A 25,101-nucleotide genomic window follows, 5' to 3' on the forward strand; every position below is an offset into this window, starting at 1 on the left:
CATTGCCAAGCTACGTCACAATCCCAACACCCCCTTGTCTCTCCACGGGCCTTTTCTGTTCTCCACTGGCTTCCTAAAGGCACAGAAGGCTTTGCTCAGGTACCTGTGACCAGTGTAATCCATGGGGGATTACAAACCTGCCGTAACAGACCCAGCCCTCCGGGGCAGATTTACCGTGGCATTTGGCCTAACATTCACACAGCCTGTCAAGGTCTGTGCAAGCTTTCACATCCCATATTCCCGAAGCAGAGTCACAGAGGGCTGCTCCAGCTAGCAGCAGGGGGGTCACTGCTCTGCAATCACAGCCAGTGAGTCAAGGCAGGAGAATGCAATAGTCACATACTGTGTCACTCTGTTTTATAACTGATGAAAGCCCACAGCCAAATTAGCAAAGAAATCAAGAGGCTGTTAAGAGAAGGGTCCGGCCGATGAGGCCACACTGTGATTGCACAACCCAAAGCATCCAGAGTAAAAGGAAAATGCTGCTGGCCAGAAAGAACCAAAGAGGAAGATCCCAGTGGAGGAACACACTCATCGTGGTGGATGCACCCTCAGTGATGCCGTCAGCAAGGGCGTGTTACCTCGCTCTCCCCAATGACCAGACGCACTGAAGATCCCACCAAAGAGCACAAAACAGCAGTCGAGGCTGGAAATGAGGAAAATTCCAAGCACATGAGCAGCATCCCTGATCACGGCCTTGTCCCTCCAGTAAGGGCTGGGGCGTGCAGAGCACACCCTGCCAAGGAGGCTCCAGACAGGGAGGAGGCAGCCAGGAGACAGAGCTGGAAACGAAGCTGCCTTTACTCTTTATCCACCTTTACTGTCAGATGGGTGAATTCAGAGCACAGGACACTGAACACAGAAGCCCACTGTGATTGCTACTGCCATCCTGACTGATCTGTAGATATTTTTCCCAAAAGCAGGTGACAACAGCTCATACATCACCTCTGCAGCCATCCTAATGAAATGCAGACAAGAGGAGTCTGTCCCTCTTAACAGCAAAACAGGGCAAGCTGGGCACTGCTCAGAATCTGGTAGAGTAGGAATGCTGGAGAAGAGGTTCAGACTGGCTATCAGGAAAAGGTTCTTTCCCCAGAGGGTGGTCGGGCACTGAACAGGCTTGCCAGATAATGGTCATGGCCCCTCGGCTGCCAGAGCTCCAGGAGCCTTTGGACAGTGCTCTTCAGGCACAGGGGGGATCACAGGGCTGTCCTGAGCATGGCCAGCAGTGGACTTGACCTTTGCAGGTGCCTTCAGCTATTCTGTGATTCCATGAACCCCACGGTGCCCTGTGCAAGAGCACAGCACAGCTCACACGTGCTCCTGGCCTGCACAGCTGGGCCCATTCTGACACCTCAGCACAGCCTCACTGGCTCCCAAACACACACCCCAAACATCAGTGCTTGGGAGGTGCTGCTCCCCTCACTGTCTCCCTCTGAGCAGGGGGAAGGGCAACAGTAATTTATGTCTGGCCGAGCCCCATACATACATCTCCTTTCCCTAAGGGAGTCTGCTCTCATATTTAACCTCTTCATTCTGCTGGCACTGGAGTGGATGATGCAGCTTGTGGAGAGGTGCAGGCACTTCCCTCTCCCCCTCCTCCTGGAATCTTCCTCTCACTTGTGGTCCTTGGGATTCACCCAATGTTTCTCAGGAAAAAAAAAGAGAAAAAAAAAAAAAGAGGACCTCTAGACAAGTATGCATTTAATAAGCAGTGAGACAAATAAGCTCCAGTTATCCCAGCAGAATTACAACACCAGAGAACAATTTTCTGCATTCCTCTGAAGGCCTGAAGGAACCCAATTGCCTGCTCTCAGGCTAAATAGGTACCAGACACCAAGCGCTCCATAAGCAAACAGAGCCCCCAAAGTGCAAAAATGAAATAAGTAAAAAGCTTCACATTACATATAAACCAGCCGTTTGCACCTTGTTATTAATGGTCTCAACTACGACCTTTACACCCTGCCTTGCTCAGAGTCATGGATCTATGAGGCTTGGCACCCTCACAACAATTCCAGGATGAGGAGCAGGGAATAAACCTGCCTAGCCAGTGCTGGAGAGATGCAGGAAGGGAACTGGCCTGTGACAAATCTGGATGGAGAACCCCTCCAGGGCCATCTCCATATGAATTTGTCCCCATAACCTCAGTGACCAAGGTGTCTGACAGCATGAAAAGTCCTTCTGCCACAGACATACATGCGTAAAAGCCACTAACAGGCATCTATTCCAAATTTCAAAAATGAAGGGCTCCCAGCAAGGCAAATACCTGTCAGAGATTACTCCCCAGAATTCTGATGTGATTTATAGCTCACATGAACTACGGCTGCAATGAACAGACCTTGTTACCCTGAAATATTTATTAGTCTGAACTGCCTCACCTCTGCCACATAAAGCCTTGTGGAAAAGGTATTGCCATCCCAACGGCTGTAAAGTCACCACACTCCTTGTTTCAAAGAAGTTACATCAATATTCATCTTGTCCTGAGTAATAATCGTAATTTTGACTGTATATATACATACAGATGTATATGTGCATATACACACACACAATTGATATGGTATTACTAAGGTATGGGTCAGGTGTCTGCTCCTAAGTGGCAAAGGAACACTTCCCAAAAACATGGACAATCCTGCATAGACAGAACTCCTTCCTAGGATTGCTGGCACTTCTAGAGACAGGAAGATTTTCATTACACAGCCTGCTGCCAGCTCTCCTTTCAGAACAAGCCCATCCCCTTTCTGTTACTGTTATGTCAAGGGAGGACAGTGAGAGAAAGCAGCTCTTGGGATGATACATGGGAGGCAGAGCTTCATTTATAACCCCACACAACTGCTGGAAAAGGTTCAACTTTAAAAAGCATTAGGCTGGTTACCTTATGGGCCCCTGCAGACCATGAAGTGAAATCACATGAACACAACAGGCCTATTAATCACCACAGTGATTCCAAGGTGAGAAACAGCCCCAGTGACCAACAGGAAAAAAAGTTGAGAAAATTACATTCCAGTAGTTAGGTAACTCTAAAAACACTGGTAGTATCTTTCTGTAGGGCTTGCCTTTTGATTCCTTGATGAATTCAAACAGTTAACCTGGATTTAAGTCCAGTCAACAGAAATATACAGTGGAGAGCAAACAATGGCATGTCCACCTAAGCAAGTACGTTTCCCTTCAAAGTTCTAAATAAACTACATTTACATGAGATGCAGAGGTGACTTTCTACTTCACAGAACTTGGTTTAAAAGGCAAAGAAGGATTTGAAAATAAGCAAAAAGAAAAGTAATTAATTCTTCTTTCGCTCTAATGGGAGAGTGGAAATGGAAGTCACACCAATTACCTCAAACCACGTGGCTGCCACAGCCATCTTTTCACTTCTGCAGTAAACAAACCCTCAGGGCTGCTCTGCATGTGAAGCAAATCCTTTCAAGAGTTTTCCACATCTCCATTCTCTTCAAGTCTTCATAACAACACTGAAACTACTAACACTTGAATGTTCAGGTCTCCCAACAGACTCCCCTGCAGATACCACAACACTTTGGGCAGTTTCAGAAGCCATCCTGTCTTTCAAAATGCCTCGTCTTGAAGAATAAAAGACGCACAATTAAATCTAAAGTAGTAATGTGAAACAGAGGAGTTTACCATCTCCTTGAGTAATGCAAGCTCATACGATAGAGAAGAAACAAATCTTTGTTTGCACATTGTAATCTATATTTAACAGACACTTAAGAAGTCAACAAATTCAATGTGTTAAGTAGCAACCTTTTAATAAAGAAAGCAGAACCATACTTTGCTGTTAACAAATATTTTGAAAAAGGCTTATGAAATTAAATCTAAGCCAAGTATCTGGTGCATCTGCAGCTGAGAAGGAAGCATCAGTACTCCAAACACCTGCTCAGTTTGTGTATTCTCCTTTCTTACAGAGGAAGTATGAGCTTCCCGTTGTCCAACTGATTTAGAGAGCAATAAACTATTGCTCAACAAGAACTATTTTCTTAGATGATTACAGATTAAGGCCAAAGGAGAAATTCACATGTTAAGCACCATGAGCATGGAAGCCAGTCAAGAATATCAGTTTGAAGAGCCCAGATTTCTTCCTTGGCTCCCACAACTGGGGTTCAGCCAACCACCAAGTGAGGCTCATAAGAATAAAATCAAACTATCATGGAAAATACACGCCAGTCACACCAGTCAGCTGATGCCAGGGGCTGGACAGCAGCAGGTCCTCAGTGTGTTCCAGAGTGAAGATGAAGGGTGAAAGAAGAGTCCCAAAGCACTGGAAGAAACACAACACAACCATAAATCAGCTCAGTTTCCAAACCAACTTCCTTCTGCAGCTGTGAGGTATACTCAAGGTATGAGCAAAAACCACCCTGTGTCTTGCCCTTAGGGCAACAGAATTCCAACCCCTTCGCTGCTGATGCCATGCAACAGGCATGCTGTAAACATCAGACATCAATGCAGACACACAGAAGAAGCAGCAGCCTCTGGAAGGCCCAGCCCAGTCTCGTGCACTCACCCCGGGCGCAGTCCCTTCAGCTGGAGGCCAGAACGCTGGGAGCACTCACTGGCCACAGCACCCGCAGCACCTGGGCAGAAACACCACGGTTAGGATGGCATTCCTCCACACTGCCACTCTGCCAGCTGCTCAGCACTGTGCCCTCAGGGCTCAACACACCAGGGAGCACAGGACAGCGGATTTTCAGAGAATCACAGAACTCTTTAGGTTGGAAGGGACCTTAGAAATCACCCAATTTTTTCAGTATTCAGGCAAAGTTTATTTACAGGTCACTGACCCAATGGAACAGCCCATCCACAAGACCAGTCTGTGCTTCCAGACGGGATCCATATTCTAGATGCCATCTAAACAGTTCCAGAAGTAAGATTAGGCTAAAACAAATCATGCAAACTCCCCTGCACCTTCTCAACCCATCCCCCAGATATTCTGCTGGCACTCAGGTTATCCTTGTGCAAACCCTCATTTCATGAGTTAGCAACAACAGGACTCATTTACTTTGAAAGTTTCACTTTGGCCCTCCTGGCTTCTATCATAACCTCAAATATTACATTAAAAAGGCTTTTAAAACATAACATTCACAGCAGTGTAGGTGCTTTTCCTTGCAGTGGGCTTCTTCCCTGCCTGTTAGCGTGTGGCACCTTCACATTAAGTGCATGAGTTAAGATGTAGATTAGCAAGGCAAGAAACCTTTGCCCTTGGCATCGACACTCAGCTCTGACAGGAAACTTCAGGCTTTTTTTTCCCTACCAAGTGTAGAACCACTCATTGCACATTGGCAGGGAAGTGCACATCTCCAAACTATACACATTTTCTCTTAGATAAGCAAAAGACTCAAGTGTTTATAAATATGAAAAGTTCAGCAGCTGGCTAAAAAGTTAATTCTCCAGTCTCACTTAATGAGCTTTGGGGAAAGTGGTAGGGGGATTTGTTCTTAAAGTAAAGCAGAGTGTCACATAAAGCAGAACTTGCCAGACACGGCTCTGCTTTGCCCTATTTTCTGTCCCTAGACAGCTGCCACAGACAAAATGGCAAGGAATCCTCCAACAGGGAGCTAGGGAACAGCCAGAATGAAGAATGTTTTCTCCTAATCTTGCAATCACAAAAATTAGCCAATTTTTAATTTAAATCCCATGACTTCTTTCTTTGTTGTGAAAGTATCGAGCAATCCATATAAAACCACTTTGGAACAGGGACTGTCTTAGGATTTTGTCCAATTCCCTGAAAAATAAAGTTGTTTTCAGTAGGATACAGCAGGAACATTGCTGCACTATTTTTTCAGTATTTTAATAATAATTTACACTGGTCTATTCCAGTAACAAAGTTCTGATGTAAAAAATGGGATTGATCTGCTTGGAATTGTCCAGAGAAGCTGTGGCTGCCCCATGCTTGGAAGTGCCCAAGGCCAGGCTGGATGGAGCTTGGAGCACCCTGGGGTAGTGGAAGGAGGTGGAACTGGATGGGTTTTAAGGTCCCTTCCCACCAAACCATTCTGTGACTCTATGAGGGTAGGTTCATTGTTTTCAGGAACTTTTGAGATCTGTTTACAGTGCCTGCTATCACTCTGTGTCACTGGTGTTCTTCTTGGTGTCTTGTATTACAGAAGGAACTGTGCAACCTCACTTTTGCAAGATGATATACGTCCACCTAGTCCTCCATCTATGTAATTATTAAAAAATAAAAATTCATACTGAATGAAAAAACAAACAGACCCTTTTGTCTGCAATTTTGACATAAGCTGTTTTATCTAGCAGCATTTTTCAGCTTCTTCAGACAGTTCAGATTATTGTCATTTGCATACATTCCTACCTTCTGTCACTTACTGCAGCTGTTTCAGAAACAGAGCTGTCTGATGATCAAGACCAGTGATTCTCCAAGAGATCAGAAATCTGAGTGAAACAAACAGCGAGGCCCAGGGAGCACCTGCTGGTACTGCAGCCCCTGTGGATCTTCTGCCACTGCCTGTCCCACTGTCCTCAGCAGCACCAACTCACACAGTTATCACGGAATCATAGAATAGTTTGGGTTGAAAGGGACCTTAAAGATCACCTAATTTCACCACCTTGTCAAGGGCAGGGGCACCTTCCACCATCTGAGGCTGCTCCAAGCGCCACCCAACCTGGCCTTGGACGCTGCAGGGATTCGGCAGCCACGGCTGCTCTGGGCACCGTCACGGGCTCCAAGTGCATCAGTAAACGCCCAGGGCTCTGCCAGCAGCAGCCCCCAGCACCTGCAGAGCCGCGGGGCTGCAGCACAGCAGAAATCCCCGTGGCGCCGGCTCGCAGGGCCGCGGTCCCACTGCCAGCGCTCCGGCCGCCGCTGCATCACACTGTGTACATTGGAACTACTAAATGCTTCCTTGTGATTTTTGGCCACTTGGAATATTTTTAGCAATTTGCCAAGGTTTACCCTGTGATTTATTATGGAGGAAACAAACTCAAGCACTAACAAATGAAAATATGTAAACTCAGACTTTTCAAGTCCATAGAAAGGTATTCAACTTCTTAAACCCCTTCTGAGGCATTCAGCTTGCTGTGGATTCAACTGCTGGAAAAAGAGTTTGATTAAGAAGTAACTGAAATGTAATCTAAGGAGTCACTGCTTGGAGATTTACAGTGAAAAATTCCATATACACAATATTTTCCAACTGCCATTCCTAAAACTGTGTTCTAGGTTTCTTGGAAATTCAAGAGTTGGAAATACATTTTGCATTGCTTTTATCTACAGCCAAAGCACTCCAGAAATACCAGCTAGAACTTTATTATCTCAAATTATTATATTTAGTAAGTTAAAGAACAGTAAGATTAAAAATACTTGAAGTAATGAAATACATAGGAAAAATAATTTTAAAAGCCTGAAGCACTAGAATTACTTGAAGATAAAATGCTCAATATAACAAATAATAATTGCTTTATTAGAGTACACTTGAGTGGAAAGGCTGGTATCATTAAATAGAAGATAATCTTCCATTTTTGGTATGAAAATGCAAGTAGATGCTACTGCTATAGACCTCCAGAAGACAAGAGAGTATGTATAGAGTGTTAGCAGCCATCAAAGCATTATCTGTAGTAAAACTGTTGAAGATATCTACTAATGGAAATAGAATCACAGAATGGTTTGGGTTGGAAGGGACCTTTAAAGTCCTTTAAAGTCATCTAGTAGTAGGACCCCTGTTTGTGAGCAATAAAAACAGAAATGTTACTTTGATGTTGAGTATCATTGTTTCTTACAAGTTCAAGAAACCCAGCAGAGAGAACTTCACCAAGCAATTCTTTGTTACCATAACATTTGACCTTGTATCTCTTTGGAAATCATACAACTTTGCTAATGCAGCCCTTACAGAATTAATCAAACAAATAGTTAGCCCCTAGTTACTATGAACCCAGCCAATTATGAGCAGCACTGAAATTTGTCACTGGCATGTCCAACTACGTTTTCCAGCATAAAGATCAACACCACTGTGTGGAAATGAGGCCCCACTCTCCGACCTGCATGACTTGGACACTAGACTGGGCTCGCCAGTAAAGCCAACACTCCTAGGAACAAAGTATTCTCAAAAAACAAAGGCTTTCCTCCTGGGTCTCCATTACCTGTTGCATTCAACCAGCCAGGATGCAAATGTCTTTTACCCTCTATTTTGACTAGCAAAGCCAGAATAAACTATTCCCTTAAGAGTTCAGAGCTCTTTATTTGCTACTCTGCTCTACTGCACGAGATCCACAGTTCAGTAAAGGCCACACTTACTGCTTGGAGAAGTTTGAGAAGTTGGAACTGGAAGCTGCCTATGCACTTTGCTCCTCAGCTTCCAGAATCCAGGGAAAGATGACGAGGTTACAGACAGAAGACGCTAACAAATAAGTAAGGGAAAGAAACCCTAAAAATAGATGTACAACCACTAGCTGAGCTCCTGAAAGGTTAAGTGACAGCTAAACTCAGTTTTGAATCTGGTTTGAAGTCACCAGTTACTTTACCTGTTCTCATCCATTCCATTTACATCATGCTGTGGCTTTTCAATGCTCACAGAGACCTGTTTCCTGCAGCTGAGTCTTTTACTCATTCTGCTCACAATCTCCACTCAACAAATTAATTTTTGAGGCTCTCCCACTGCAGTTGTGCACTTCCACAAGGATAAAATCCATACTCACCACAGTGCTCTGTGGAAAAATTTCTCTGGTGCTGATATGCTGCTCTCTAACCATGACAGAGCAAATCAAAGCCATGGTATGTAACAGTAATAGTTAATCTCTTGTCAAAGTAGACATTTTGTCCAAATTTCAACATGTGTTTGTCACTACCAAGATTCTTATAAAAGCAGATAAAATAATTTATCCTCCACAAGCAAGAGATGGACTAGAGGCTACTTTGCCCTGGACCTCAAAATTCCCAAAAACCCACAAGATACCTTAGCAAGCCCCGTGATACACAGTACTTACAGCTTTTGCAAAAATGACCATCAGCTCAGGGAACTGGTGGGTAAGGAGGGCCAGCATGGCTGAAAAGGAACACAGGCCTGCTGTGAAATGGATGAAAAAGGGAAGTTCCTTCTGGGGATAGACGGAGACTTCGTGAAATGCTGAAAGGAAGAAATTAAGAATGTTGACATTTGATAATCAAGAACTGCTTTCTGAATTATTTATGGCCTTGTAACTCATTTCTGAACTTTCAGAAGGAAAGACTCCTGCTGCACATCTTAGGTTCCAGCACTTAACTTCTTAAAAATTTTTCCCCTACATCACATGCTTGTTTTCATTATGAAGAGTCTTCACATATTTGTTCTCATTATTAATATTCTCTTCCCAGGCTTCTTTTTCACTTGCATGGGCTTTATTTTTGCAGTATTTAATCAGGCTCAGTTTTTAGTACCTACTTTTCTAACAGGACAGAGGAAACACCAGTAAAGTTCACAAGTTGTCAAAATTACCTGAACCAACTAAACAGTTCAGGTGTTTTCAACTCTCTAGAGCTCTAATCCTGTTACCTGGAAAGAACAACACATCTCCACACCCCGTAAGAAGCTGAGCAAGTACAAAACAACCAGCATGCTGCATACACATTTATTTCCTAGTACTTCTGAAGACTTCTGGTTGTGGACTACAGTAAATCTGTTCAGAGCAGCTGACAGAGCAGACCTCAAAGAAAACAGTGCCAGGACGGGGTTATAAATTCTGTACATAGCAGCTCCTTGCAATTTCCAATTTCTGGTAACAGAATCCAAAGCAGGTGATTAGCCAGGCTAAGGGTGGCATGTGGAGCTTTCAGCACTCACAACACTACTACTGGTCACTTGCCGAGGACCTGCTGGCTGAATTTGCAATTACTGGCTCTGGATACCTCCAGCTCTGATTGCTATCTAATGATTTCTGAAAATTTTTAAATGAAGGAAAAATAGTTTCTATAGACATAAGTAATCATAAAAGGACTGCCCTTCTTGACAAGCTGTTTTTAAAATCTAACACAAACCTCAAATTATAAATTAGTCTTTTTTTGTAAAATGAGAAAATACAATTGTATTCTTCCTTAAACTGAAGTCTGTGGAGGAAAAAGACACTTAACCTTCCCACTTACTGCTTCTGAATACTAACACATTAAAGCATCATTAGAAGAGTAAACCCAGCAAAAGTGTCTTGTGCTCTTGCAATTCATTAATGGCAAAGTGCTCAGGGTTTGTTTTGGTTTTAATCATATGATTTTGGGTCACAATTACACAGACTATTTGGAGATCCATGTCTAACATCCATCAGAGATGTTAATGGTACCCAGAGATTTTTATTATATAGAAACTCACCTCATTTCTAAAACATGGAGCAATAAAATTTAGTAAATGCTTAAAAAGTAGCAATTAATTCTTTTTGCAGTAACTTTTCCTACATTGGGAAATTAAAATCAAATTCAAGATAGGTAAAGACAACTAAAGCTAATTCTGTTCGTTCACAGACATTTGAGAAGCGTTACTCATCAGACCAAACCAGGTTTTTTGAATCAATGGTTTGGTCAACATTATTTTAAATAGATAATTTTTTTTAAATTAAGTGTCAAGATTTCTTGAAGAAGTACTGCAATAAAAGTGTTAAGATGATTTTATTTATAGGTAGCTCTATATTTAAAACAAAACAGGAATGCGTGAGTGATCCTGTTGAAATATCTGCATGTGTTGGTGTTTAATTATGCTGGGAAGTCTACAATTTAGGGTTAGTTGCTAACCAAGGAATTCCTTGTGCAATATCCTGCATAAGTGAGAAATGAGTAATTTAAAGCAGTCTGGGGGCAAATTTAAATTACACATTTTAAATATAACTTCAGGCTTTTAAATAGAAACACGTCTGTGCAGTTTTCCTTTCCACAGCTGTGGTCTCTGAAGGGCTGCTGGTGCTTTTGCAGTAGCCCTTTCCAGTCCCAGGGGAATTGTGTTTCTTCAAGATATAAAGTTCAACCCCAAAGGAATTCAATTAAGATGTATAATTAACAGCTCAATTCTAATCTAAATTAATGCTATTTTCCTAAATATCATGAGCACAGGCAGTAATGATATAGTCTATTTGTAGAAAAAAAACATGTAGGCCCATCACTGCATAAAGTAACATTGAAGCAAAGAGCAGCTAGAAAAGACTTTTCAGTATCAAATGTTAGTATAAATCCATAGAAATACATGTAGAAAAAGTTCCAGGAGGCAGCCAGTAGATCAATACAGACCACTGAATTAATGACAGAATGCAGTGTATCTTCTATGAAGCTACAAGTTACCCAAAGATTCTCTGTAAGATCACAGATAGGTTTTACTGGATACCCAATGCAGGACTGGAACCATGGATTGACTCCTTGCTACAATCAAATCCATGAATTCTTTTAAAAGCAATTTTTAACAAATGGTCAACTTTGTTATTCTCAAGGTTGGCCGGACTCTGTCTGAATGTACCACACACAGATTTAATCTCTGAAGGACTTAGGTTATTACTGCATCTAGCTGACATTTACCACACACACAAGTCAAGTGCTTCAGGATCTGCTGGGAGGGACATCAACAAATAGCTGAATCCCCTTCACAGGAAGCTCAAACTAAAAAAATCACAGTAAGGTAAATACAAAATACCACAAACTGAACACGTCCTTAGCCTGTGTTTTATTATCATTACTGCTTAGAAACCACTTACTTGGCAACAGTTCTCTGTCTGCTGTTTCTGTGCAGCTCGGGTAGGGATAGAAAAGATGTCCTTTCTCTAATGGGTATGGGATCATCCTAAATGCTGCAAAAAGGATGAGTGACATTAGATCTGAATCTAATCAGGCAACCAGCTTCTCACAAAGAGAGCCAATCATGTCTGAGGGGGGTAAAGGCAGAGAGACTAGTCTACTGCACAGAAAAGAATAACAGGAGATACTTACTGCCTTCCCATGTGCAGTGCAGCAGATTGAGAGCCCCTTCTATCCTCTTCCAGTGCTGGAGGTGAAAAAAAGCATATGCTACTGCCTCACTGTCCCCTCGCTTCAGAATGTGCTCTGGAGGGAGCACTAGGCTCTTCATTTCTAGTAAATACTGAAAGGAAAAACAGACAGTACACCTGGTTACATGGAATGGTCCAAAACCTTTGATTGTGAGACATAATTGATCATTTTAGGCATAACTGAGCGCACAAGGGGCCAGGGCCAGCTTCTGTCACACAGCAGCCAGGATGCACTACGTGAGGAATGAAAAGCAGCAAAACACACTCCCTGTGTATATGACTCTTAAATCAGGCTTTCACATACATCAAAAAAAAAAATCAAGAAAAAACATACACCTTCAGTAAGACAAAAATACATTCTTGTGGAACAGACATTAAGTATAATGCTGCAGGTGCAACACCAACGAGGGACAAATTTAGGCTGATAAAAAACCCCAAACCAGCAGTATTTTTGCTCATTACTTCATCACTGAAAGTTTCAATGTAGGTGGTTGAGGACTTGTTAGCTCTGAAGTATGAAAAGCAAACCTGAAAGTGTCAGCATGCTAACCAAAAGAAGAATAATAAACCAAACCCAGGAAAATCTTTCATGTGGCCTTACTGGGCTACCACAAAGTATCTTTGATTTCAGATTTTTTCAATTTCAGCCCTCTTCCTCCATCAGCAGAAAATAGGATGCTCAGAGGGGTCAAAGAACAAAAAGATTAATCATTTCCTATTCTTTGCAACACAGAACATGCAATTTTTTAATGTATCACGTTTTCTCATGTTACACTAAAAAAGTCAGGTATTCATTTGAACTTAGCTTTTAAAAACAGATGACTACTTTTTACAAGAATGAAATGACAGTTTCAGCTCTAGTATTTACCTGTGAGCTGTCCTCTCCTACCATATAGTGTCTCATTCAATAACAGCCAAAGTTAATCCACATCTTTGATCAACGTAGCTGGCAATTCCTTGGAGTGTCCCCCAAAGTGTAAGAATGCAGCTAACTCACCGATTTATTTCAGCAGATGCCACAAACTATGAGATTATTTACTAATCCAGTTTGAGGACTTAACTTTTCCCATTCAGACTCTTCAAGGAATGTAGGAGGGGTTGTGCCCCAGCCAAATAAAGCACATTTGCTGCCTGGCTAGGTTCTTCTCTCAGTGCCTTGGGCCTGCACTCCAGAGGGTAATATTCTTGCTAATCCTCTCTAATCCTCTTCATTTTTTTTTTTTTTTAACACAGTAAAGGATCACTCACACAGCACTGCTGTGGGAAAATGGTCTCAAATATCTGACCCCTGACCCAATCCTCATGCTCTCCACAGTGCCCACTTTTCAATTATGCTAACTGGGAATATAAATCCAGCAGTGGTGGTGAAGCTCCACTGAAAGTATTGCCACAACACATCAATGCTCAACTCCAGGCTTTGGCTCTCCCTGAGCCCATGTTACCACATAAACAGAAAAATTCCAGTCTGGCAGGTTTTCACATCCATGTTTATGCATAAATCGGGGAAGGTGTCAGTACTGAAGGTGTCTCAGTACTGAACTGAAAGTTTTGAAGTCTTTATACACAATAAAAATCTCTAAGATATTCAGAAGATGACTGCAAAAGACTGTTTCATAAAGTACCACAATGCAGTTACAGATTTCTAATTTGAAATGGCTTAAGAGGACCACTTTTCTAGTCGGTTCTAACTTTCCAAACAAGCCCCAATCTTGTGAAAGCAGGACAAAGAGAAACAATTTATTTTCCTCATGCAAAATGTTCTGAACAAAGACAATCACTTTCATCCAATGTGCGAACAGAGGGATTTCCTGCTTTACACACTCCTTTTTAGTCTGTGGGATAGAACAGAGTAGAAATTCAAAGATCACATTTTCTTCTCCCTCTGTGATCCACTAGGCAAGCTGCTTCACTTCTCTGCCCTTATTCACTTGTTTGCTCTGACCATAAACATTTCAGAGTTCTAAACAGCCTGCACCAGTAAAATTCTGCTCTGTCATCTAACCAATTGGTGCCTCAAGGCAATGTTGTAATAAAAAACCCATGAAGAATGGATAGATGTACAATTAGAAGAGAAAATCAAGTTACTGAAACCTGGAATCAGTTTCTGCATGTATCTGCAGAACTACAGACCATATTTTAACAACAGCCTGTTTGAAACGATCTCTGACTTCTTTAAAAAGGTATATGAGGCTCCAGAAGTAACTGGAAGATACCCAAAACAAAAGAACTTTTAGATAATGATAATGCATTATAATCTTCTGCCCCTAAAGGCAGAGGCTAAAGAAAAATCTGTCTGAGACTGTCTGAAATGAACTTGCTACGCTCTTGATCAGTCATGCAAAGAAGCAGCAATTTCTCCCAGCAATTAGCTTCCTCAGTGCACATTCTATTGGATTGGACAGGCAGACAGAACGGAGCGGCCGGATCATTCCAGCCTCCCCAGCAGCAGCCACTGGGGCTCCATCATCATTTGCAGAGGATTAGACCCTGCACTGAGCCAGCCTCCTGCCTCAAGGTTCACACTGCAAGCATCCCTAGCACAGCAAAAGCAATGCAAGACTTTATTTTCACCCAATGTTCTTGCAATCTGTGTTTTGATCCCAGACATTAAATTACAGCCTGTGGTGATACAGACTCCTAATCTTGTTTACACGTGGATGAAGAAAATAAGTGTCTGCAGATCTCTCAATAACCATGGAGCCATGGTTGGAAGCCCAGCAGAATAAAGGGGTTTGGAATACTAGAGTGATTATTGTTTGGAGAACTTAATTTGGCTTTAGGGACTTGGAAGCAGGGTCCTGGAATGAGATATCTTTAAGGTCCCTTCCAACACAAACCATTCTGTGATTATTTTATGACTTTAAATATCTACATTTATTTATTAATGTCCACCCTTATTGAGAGTAAAGGGCCTTCAGTAATACATTATTGGAATTTCCAATGAGTTAGGAAATTTGAAGTTTAAATTTTTGTGCAAAAAAAAACCCTGTTTGAACTATTATTTAAAAAAAATCTGGCCACAAAATATTTATTATATAAATACTAAAGTTTTTAACAACTCCATAGCGGGAGTTATAACCAAATTCAAGAAAATATGGGGCTAGAAAGGCTCCAATAACAAAATTACATTATAATACAGTACTTTTCAGAATACATTACAAGTGGTCCAGCAGGAAATAAAATACTCTTACCTTTGGAACATGAGGGTTAAATTCCACAGCTCTGTGAATTGCTTCCACAGCATTAATTTCTGCTGTACTAAGTCCTCTCCTGGAGGCAGTTTCTGGGGAGAACCTGAAGGGAAAAACCCACCTTGAACAAAAGTAATAAATAATAAATGCTAACCAGGTGTTTATTTGCACTGCAAGCTTAAGAGTTCATTAAAAATTGGTTGATTTATCAAGAAAGATAAACAAACTCCTCTAGGAGAAAAATGTTCATGTTAAGTCAGGTATCTTGACTGCTACCCATGACATATGACACATGAAAATCCATGTTGATCCTGACTTTCAGCTCCCTGTTCCAGCATCACCTGCTGGGAGGTGGGGCTGGGATCAGACCACGGTGAAATGCCAGCATCAACCACCACAAATATCCAAAACACAAATCCCAAGCAAAATATTCAAAACAGAATTTACACAAAAGCACTTGGCCAATACACGGGCTTGCGAAAAACATCCTTCCCTGTACTAACTTCATGGATGTTTAAAAGTAGTTTTAGGCATAACCAGGGATGTAAAAAAGACTAAAAAATTTAAATAATCCTAAAGACAAAATAATTTAAATAATCAAAGCAAAGATTTCTTTACAGATTAGAAGTAATTTTAAAACATAAAGTATTTAGACCGTTTTCCTTCATATTTTACATCAAACCCAAGGTACAGGAACAAACCATTGTTTTCACTCATGTCCTTGCTTACCTTTCTGAAACAGCTCTGGCTTTTAGCAGAGCTGCTGTGTAACATATTGCTGCTGATTTGGGAAGACTGATATCTGTGATAAAATAAAATAATTAAGCTGTAAAATTCTAAGGCAATACAAACATTTTAAACCCACATCCCTTGAGTTAAAGATTTTTCCCTTGGGTATGGGAGACAATGAATTTGACATCTGGAACATTTCAGCTGTGATTAGAAACTTTGAATTTCTTTTTCCTGACAGTCACCAGTCAATCTCAGATTGAAAACTCAAAGTTGTATTTAGGTGAGAGTCACCTTTTGTTTCTAAATGTACCAACACACTGAAACAGAATCCAAGGAGAAATGTGCATATAAATACACTCAAGAACAGAATGTACTTCCTGCATTAACCCACAAAGATCTAAAGTAAGGTTCTGATCTTTACTTAATTTTGCAACTGCACATTAACACAGTTTTGTACAATACTGAGAGACTGACCAGAAGCTGACTGCAAAAAATTACATTACAGACAGGTAGATGAATTTTAACAAAAACGCTATTTCCATTCTCCTGCAGTTCCATGGGGGAAAATTCTGTTACTTGTAGCTTTGTAGCATATCTGAAGCCAAGTCTGAGCTGACAATTACAGATTAGAAGGTTAGCACTCCACAGTGCAAGTTTACTTTAAAAGCAGACAAAGTCTGGGGTCTAATTCCCAAGTACCATGTTGTGTATAGTCAGATGGTTCTTGCTTTTTTTGTAAATCCCATCCTGGGCCTGTCCATCACTTACTACAAGCCTGGCTGTTGTGTCAAGCCAAACACAGGGGTGCTGCAGTGAGTTTGAAGCTTGTACTCATTTTTCCAGATGCTCAGAAAAGAATCAGCAATGCTGCTTTCTTAAGAAAGTGTCACAATTCCTGGTGTTAACAGAAAGAAGCACTGGGCAAAGTGCAAATGGTTTTCATAAACTAAGAAGAATCAACCCAGAAGAGGATCAAGGAATGGGAGCAGGGTGCTAGGCTGGCCATGTACAAGTGGCACAGGATTTGGGCAAAAATATCATACTTTTGATTCCCTGAGGTGATAAAGAATTGACATAAGAGAGAACTCAAAAACTTCTGACAATAACTGTCATAAAATACTGCTATGTCCCCTCCATTCCAAAGGTGATTTAAGGCCCTGCTTCGACAACAGCCTTTTGTACACTCATGAAGTGAGCACTATCCAGGTGGCAAAACTGAGGGCAATAAAAAATAAGTATATACTTTATTAACCTCTATTTAGACTTGCACAATATCCAAAACCTACTAATCAAGACAGAAAGTGAAAGCAAGCAACACCATTTGATGCACACCACTAATCTCCAGCAGCAGCATGTTTGCACACTGCTAATCTCTGACAAACAACCTCAGTATTACAGAAGCACAAGGCCAAGCCTGAAAGATGAAGATGACAAAAAGGAAAATGACCTTTTCCAGCTTATTTACATCAATTACTTACAGGGCTATGTGCTGGCTGAAAAAGGCTGATGAATTTAGGCATATCCAGGGATGTAGAAGAGATTAATTAAAATAATCCTTGAATTGAAGCAAGGATTTCTTTACAGATTAGCAGTAACTTAAAAACACAGAAAGTAATTCCTATGCAATTTAGTTTGCCTAGATTTGACCTCAGCAGTCAAAAGGAGAACTTGACCTGCACTCCACAAGCACCTATTTGTTACTGCAGGGAGTCTACTCACCTTGCTGAGGTCATGGTCACTCCTGCCTGTGGACAGACATCCCCTGCCCATCTCACTTATTTTCTTATTCAAAAACACCCACATTTTCCAACAGGCATCACTTACCATCATACTTGGCTAAAACTGCCTGGACATCTGCATAAGCCTGTAACTCCAGAAGGGCCTCTAGGAGGTTTTCATGGATATTCAGCATACTGAGAAGTGGAAACTCTTTCATCAACTGAAAATCAGTAAAGAGAAATAAATTACATGTAGAATTGCAGTTGAATAATTGAAATACTTAAGAGAAATCAGTACAATAATCTAGGGCTTTTTAATGTCCTTCTGTCTCAGAGTGTTAGAGACTGGCACAGAAGTAGTGTGAAAAGAATTGCATCATTTCATAAAATCACAGAATGGTTTGGGTCAGAAGCAATCAAAGCTCATCTCATTCCAGCCCCCTGCCACAGCAGAAGGACAGGGACATCTCCTGCAAGACCAGGTTACAGAATGCCCCATTCAATCATCTGTGAACCCATGGGAAAATAATTCCATGAGATTAATTATGATGCCTAGAAATGAACTCAAACTCATCAATTAGAACAATGTGATTGAAAACAATTGTTAACTCAGTTAGTTTTTTTTTACTTTTACTTACATCTCTCATCATTTTTACTGCTTCTCGTATTCTGCCAAGTTTCCTGGCACACATAGCTAGTCTCCTTTTCACATACACCAATACATTGGTATCTCTTCCTGATTACAAAGACAAAAAGAATTAGTCTATCAGTTTCAATCTTTACCTCTCCTAATTATAACTTTATCTTTACATTTCTGCTCACACAAACCCAGGAGTTCATGTGATTCAAAGTCCTTACTCAGCTGTGCTTCATGCTGGGGGCTCTGGGAATGGCAGTTCTGAGATTTTTTGTAAATCATTTCTCCTGCTTTCAGAGCCTGCTTGAAATATTTCTCAGCATCCACAATAGTTGTTGCTTCTTCCTCAGCCAGGAGGACATATGCAGTAGCACAACTGAAATAACAAGACAACATAGCAAAGTGTATCACAGTTAAGGGTGAAATTTTTTGGTTTATGCTACAGAGTATTTTTAATTCCTTTACAGGAGTGGCATCTGTGAATTCCAAGTACAGTTGTACCATGATACCATCCCTGAAATACATGATCTTATATCCAATTACGACTGCTCCATAGCTGAATATGATCTCTCATTTGTTATTGCCACTAACACAGCAATTTAAGAAAAAAAGCTGCACAAAAGATGTTTTTAGTAGAAGAGTTCAATATTCCAGGGCAATTTACAGCCCCATGTGCAAGTCCCAGTCTTAAGAGTCCCCCCTAAGCATTCAGAACTTTGCTGTAAGTGAATTATTAGATGAAGAAACTGATAGTGTGCTCAGTATCCTTCCACTTAATCCTTCACACCAGAAATACAGCAACTAAATGTACAAACTTACTCATTGTTCAACTCCAGAGCTTGATACGCTGCTTTAATGCGGGCCTGCGGGTTCCTCTCTCTCCACGCTTTCTGCATAACTGTGGAAAACACACAGAAAGGCTGTGAGGGACATGGACACCTGTGAAAGACCTGGGAGCCAGCACAGGCAACACTGGCTGCATGGAGCCAGCCCTATTTAACATTCCCTTCCACTCTGAAAATTCCTGTTTGCTGTACAATTGTTATAAGGAAGAACAAACGTGTTTGAATTTCAGCCTGTTCCTACCATAAGCACCAAATTCTTGCAACAGCTTATTACAGCCCAAATTTAGTTTAAGAAAGCAACACCACCAGGAAGATTCCTCACTGACCATTTCAGAACTCCTACACAGAGCACAGACACAGCTTACATAACCAGGCAGATGTACAATTTCTAAATTGCTACAGATTTTTGGAAACGTTTCCCAAGACTTGTTGAAAGCTTGGCAGAAGCAATTGTTAAACACAGGTTCTTGCATAGACCTGCAAGGAACTTTAATTTAAGCTTTCAAACAGAACTTCAAAGGAAACAGTGATGGAGTAAGTGGTGTCTTGCACAGGTAGAGTTTTATACTAAAATATTAAGCAGCTGTGGCTGCCCCTGGATCCCTGGAAGTGTCCAAGGCCAGACTGGACAATGGGGCTTGGAGCACCTGGGATAGTGGAAGGTGTCCCTGCCAAGGCAGGGGGTGGAGTTGGATGAGTTTTAAGGTCCCTTCCAGCCCAAAATATTCTGGGATTCTGTTCCATGATTATTTTTCGACAACTGTCAGATCATGAAGGGTTAACAATTTATTTTTAAATTTACAAAGCACACTTGAGTCGCATCACAAGGTGAAGCCAATTCAAGATATAATTTATCAGCTTATTTGGTTTGGGAACAAGTAAAAAGGGTGAAATCTATTCAGAAGTGTCCTTTGAACTACAACTTGAATTCAAAATTATTTCAGTGCAATGACTCTAAACCCCTCCTACCATGCTTCCATTCGGTAAAACTGGAAAACACAAACTGAAAACCAGCTTCAAGGAAAACAACACATTCAGAGCTACCATTTTCTATGCAGGATTATTAACTTTCACACTAAAAACCAGTCCTGAAAGAGCTCCAAAACCTTACATTCATGGAGTTCTATATCTGGCCTATCTCAAGGACGATAAGAAAACTGAAGAATCTATACATGTTTCTTTTGGAACAAAACCTCCTGCTGTCCAGCAAGAATAACGTGGAAAAATATTTGAGTTTTCTTTCGGAAACAAAATATTAGTCTTGGCTCAGCAAGCGAGACAATTCACTCCCTTTTGTGAAATAAAAACACATCTTTCATATCAAACATGTCACAGCCAGCTGACAAGGAACACCTCTGGAATGTGACAAATTGACAATAATTCACACCCACTCTGACAATAACCAGGTAAAGAACATTTTCTGCACTGAACATGTGGAACACAAGGAAAAAAATCTGGAGACTGCACTATTCATTACTAAGGTTTAAATGAGACCACATTTTGGCTGTTGAGGTTTGCAATACTGTGTTAATTATTTGAAATGTGTGAGATCTTAAAAAATATCAGGACCATGACAGCACTAAAGTTGTAGAGAATGCACAATGTAAAACAACGTCTTTCCACTAAATTTCACTAAACACTAAATTTCAAGGGGCTTGGAGCAGCCTGGTCTAGTGGAAGGTGTCCTTGCCCATGACAGGGGATGGAACTGGATGGGCCTTAAGACCCCTCCCAACCCAAACCACTCTATGATCCCCTACATCTATTAAACCTCTTTGGTAGTTGAGAAAGGCTGTAGTTTCATTAAATATGTGACAAAACCTTGCATTATTTTCAAGTTCACTGAAAACACACCCTTGGCCCTGTCCAAGACTTCCACACCTTACACACACATCAGTACCTGTGTCTGAAGGCCGAAGGGCATCTGTGTCACATGTGAAAAAGGTCTGATGATCTTGAGCAGACAAATTCATGTCATAGTAAGTAAGAGGCTCCTTCCCAGTCACCCACATGTACCTAAAAGAACACATTTCAGTAAGAGGCATTCATAGCAATGAGCAATGCTGATATCAAGGTGATATCTGATGTGCCTAGTGCAGAAAATCTGTAATAAAAGACTAAAGCTTCTAACACAAAGTTTTGAGTACTACTGTTCAATAACCTGTAAAGTTCTAAACAACTTGGGAACTAGCTTCCTAGAAAGCAGCTTCTCCCATGAAGTAACACTAGGAGACTTACAATATAGTTTAATAAAAGAGAATTTAGATTGATAATCACCGTGTCAACCTCTGAATAAAGTTTTTTTTCCTACTTTACTCTCAAAAAGCCCTGATGTTACAGTAATATTTTTGTTCTTAACATTGAAACTGCCAAAGCTTGGCTTGGTGCCTTTAAAACACAGGATTGGTATCAATCACCCCTATAATCTTGCAGGTCTCCAGCTGTCTCCTGACATTACCAGTGCAAGCTCTGTGAAGAAGTCATGTGCATGCCCCTGATTAAATTTAAAAATATGCAGTGGAAAGCAAGAAAATTAATACCTGCTATACTCTGCCCCTCTGAAAAGATTGAGAGGATTTCGCCACACTTTGCACTCTGAGGAATAACAAAATAAAAGTATTTTTTAAATTAAAAGCACAGGAAATACTACCTTGACATTAAAATGCAGGAAAGCAAATCAGTTGTTTTCAAAACCTGCTTTAATTTTATTATTATGCAATCATCATCTTCATAAACTTCTGCTATTCCATAAATATTTTTGCTCCCCAACATTGCTGGGGTACAAAAGCACAGAGCAAGAAGATTAAGCAATTCATGCACACTCATGCAATATTTATCTTTAGAACAGTAAATAACTACTGAAACAGTTTTAGCTAAATGTATAACATTTTCTAAATCATATCTTTAACAATGAATGGTTTAGAGTGAAAAACCATTATTATTTAGTTTATTTTTAGCACTACTAACAAAACACTTTGTAAGATGTAGACTTTGTGAAAGGCTAAGTACAAGCACTTTAAAGCTATTAAAAGCCCCCTCAAAGCTTAGGGAAAGCTGCTGGCACACATGAGGAATCACCTGGCATGTTCTGCCTGCTGCTCTCATTCTCCCCGGCCGAGAAGGCTGCTGGGGCTGGGGGGCTGCTCTCTGCACCCCCGATGAGGGGCCTCAGGTGGCTCACAGAAACCTGCTCGATGAAAGATGTGCCATACTTTCGGAAGTGCCACCACTCAAACACCTGTCACAGGAGAAAAAGGCACCAGAAAGCTCCTTAAGTGACGCCTTCCCAGCAAACAGGAGGGACAAAGAGCGTTCACAGCGAGTCCATCCCCCTGCCAATGATCAGGGGTGGAACTTATCTCCACACAGAGTAACACCAATGATCTAGTTCGGATCACTCACATGAACATGAAAGAGATTGGAAAAAAACAGCAATATTTTAGTCAAATGTTATGCTCCTCCCTCCCAAAGTCATTAGGGTAACTCCAAAACCCTTTCACAAGTACCGGTATAGGGAAACTGTGAACATAGGCAAAAAATCATTATATCCTCTTTTCTGGTGAGGATATTTCAAGCTGCAGCCCTACCTGCAGTACCAAATTTGTAGTATTCAGCACAGGGGTACTTTTTTCTTTTCACAAAAATAATCTAAAAGAATAAAGGATAAAATGCCCCATTAAACTGAGATGTTCTGCTAACCAGAGTGAGTCTAACAAAGGGACAAGGCTAAGTTAACAGCAATGACAGTCACTTAGCAGAAATTCTGGGCCAAAAATATTACCATCTCTTTTTGAGGCTATTAAAATACCTACATATCACAAGCCCTCAAGGACTACAGCAAACTGTCAGCCCTGGACCAGCGTGGATCCTGAGCCTGTCTGCTCTCTCTGGTGAGCAGTGACAGGCCCCAGGGAGCAGCTGGAGCTGTGCAGGGCAGGTAAATCATTCCAGTATTCCACACAAGTTATCTTCTCAGACTCATACAGCCCCAACACACAACACAGCAAAAGCGCTGCAACAATACATCAGAGAAGATCCTTCCCAGCACAAAGGCACCCTCTAGAGTCTGATATTCACTCCCTTTACCCCTCATAAAGTCATCTGAGAGGCGCTAAAGTTGTTTAAAAGAAAAGAAGTGGCTACTTACAAATATCAGTCCAGATATAAAAGATGAAGTTACTGTCAGGGCAAAGTAGAATTTTGGAGTCAAAGTGCTTAAGAACATGGTCACTGTTAAGAGAAACAAAACCAAAGACTTAATAAGTAGAATTGAAAAAGATAAACAGCTTGTCTATTAAAGAATGCCAAATATCATGCAAATACATAGCACACTACAGCCCTAGCAGCTTTATAATACTACACTTTTAGGGGAATCCTCACCATGTATTATTTTTTTTGTATCTACCTGTGACAGCCAATTTTTATACCCCAACAAAAAAAAAAAAAAACACTGTACATTTATAGACAGAGCATCTTACAGTTTCACCCATACAGTGGCTGGTGAACCACAAGAAGCCAATTCAATACATTATTTCATTTCAAGACAAAATCATTCTGCTCTAATACAGGTTTATATACAGTGCTAACAAACATTCTCGCTCCTGCTATCGAGAGCACAATGCAGAGAATGCAGTTATCCAGAGGTGTCCTGGCCATGGTTTGGACTCAAACTGCACATCAGCCTTGTCACCTGCCACCAGCGCAGGCTGGACAGGGACAGGGCAGGGCTCCAGCCTGACAGAGCCCCAGCTGGGAGCACGCAGCAGCACCGGGGCAGGGCCTTGGCTGGCTTCAGCTGCCCCAGGACTGCCCAGTCCTCGGCCGTGTCCCTAACCCGGGTTTGGGGACAAGCTCAGTGTGCCACTGAGCAAAGGTGGGATGCACGACCTGCCTGCAGGCACGGCTGGGACACACTCACAGAACCAGAATATCAATTTGGAAACGACCTTATCGAGTCCAACCTGTGACCAATTTCCACCTTGCCAACAAGACCAGACCACTGAGTGCCAGGTCCTGTTCTTCCCTGGGTACCACGATGGGTGGGGACTCCATCATCTCCCTGGGCAGCCGATTCCAAAGCCTGACCAATCTTGTCATGAAGAAATTCCCCCATCCTGAACTTCCCCTGGCACAGCTGGCGGTCCTGTCCTGCTCCCTGGAGCATAGCCCGGCCTGGGCTGTCTCCTCCTGTCAGGAGCTGTGCAGAGCCACGAGGTCCCCCTGAGCCTCCTTTTCTCCAGGCCGAGCCCCTTCCCAGCTCCCTCAGCCGCTCCTGAGGCTCCAGACCCGTTTCCTTCTCTGGACAGACTCCAGCCCCCAACGCTCCTCCCGAGCGGGTCCCAGACCCGCCCGCCGGAGCGCGGCACAGCGGGACAGTCCCTGCCCGGTGCCGCCGACACAGCCCGGACACCGCTGGGGACTCCACGGGCAGGGTCCGCCTCCCCCCGGCGCGCCGTTCCCCCCTGACGCCCTCACCGGCCGCCAGGCCGTCCCGGAGCCGCACCGGCACCCGCAGCACCGCGTACAGGAGCCCGAGCCCGGCGGCCGCGGCCAGAAGCCCGCGGGCCCAAGGTGTCGCAGCCCGCCGCCGCAGCTGCTCCCAGCGCCGGAACGCCGAGGCCGCCCCGGGGCACGGCGGCCCCCGGCCGCTCGCGCCGCCGGCGCTGCCGCTGCCCTCCGCCATCACCGCCGGCGGGGCACGCCGGGACAGGGGCGGGACAGCACCGGGGCGGGGCTCCGCCAGCGTGGGGAGCCCGCTCCCCGACCCCGTCGCTGCTACTCCAGGGCAAAACGCGGACTGATCATCCCCCACACCCCAGCTGGGATGCCCGGAGGCTCCGGGGCGCGGCAAGTCCACCGCCGCCGTACTCCCGGTAGCGAGAAACGTGCCCGTTCCTGCGATGGTGCCAGCACGGCGTCTGCCCGCGGTTAATATGGCGGCGGCTGCGCTTCCGGTCTACGGCTCCCGGCCGTCTCAGCCCATGGGGCACGCCGGGACGACCAGGGCGGGGCTCGCGTGGGCAGCCTGCTTG

The 25,101-nt window shown here is 42.6% G+C and overlaps 1 protein-coding gene across 3 annotated transcripts; it reads right to left on the bottom strand.

Annotated features, from left to right (window-relative positions):
* Nucleotides 1-1,687: 1,687 nt before the first annotated feature.
* ST7L (suppression of tumorigenicity 7 like) lies at nucleotides 1,688-24,752 on the bottom strand. Of its 3 annotated transcripts, none has more exons than XM_058039770.1 (16): nucleotides 24,545-24,752; nucleotides 23,217-23,299; nucleotides 22,148-22,307; nucleotides 21,610-21,664; nucleotides 20,970-21,085; nucleotides 19,044-19,122; nucleotides 18,446-18,600; nucleotides 18,226-18,323; nucleotides 17,694-17,808; nucleotides 15,867-15,939; nucleotides 15,138-15,240; nucleotides 11,888-12,038; nucleotides 11,656-11,748; nucleotides 8,941-9,080; nucleotides 4,511-4,580; nucleotides 1,688-4,267 (listed from the first exon to the last, which is right to left on the bottom strand). In XM_058039770.1, exons 1-15 carry the CDS (start codon nucleotides 24,750-24,752, stop codon nucleotides 4,527-4,529), a joined length of 1,683 nt encoding a protein of 560 aa, XP_057895753.1. In that variant the 3' UTR covers nucleotides 1,688-4,267; nucleotides 4,511-4,526. The 3 variants fall into 3 exon arrangements, with proteins under 3 accessions (XP_057895753.1, XP_057895755.1, XP_057895754.1); XM_058039772.1 differs by having other exon boundaries at nucleotides 24,595-24,667; XM_058039771.1 differs by having other exon boundaries at nucleotides 24,573-24,641.
* Between the last annotated feature and the right edge of the window lie 349 nt (nucleotides 24,753-25,101).

Source organism: Melospiza georgiana, chromosome 23 (genome assembly GCF_028018845.1).
Source record: "Melospiza georgiana isolate bMelGeo1 chromosome 23, bMelGeo1.pri, whole genome shotgun sequence".
NCBI classification, from domain to species: Eukaryota; Metazoa; Chordata; class Aves; order Passeriformes; family Passerellidae; genus Melospiza; species Melospiza georgiana.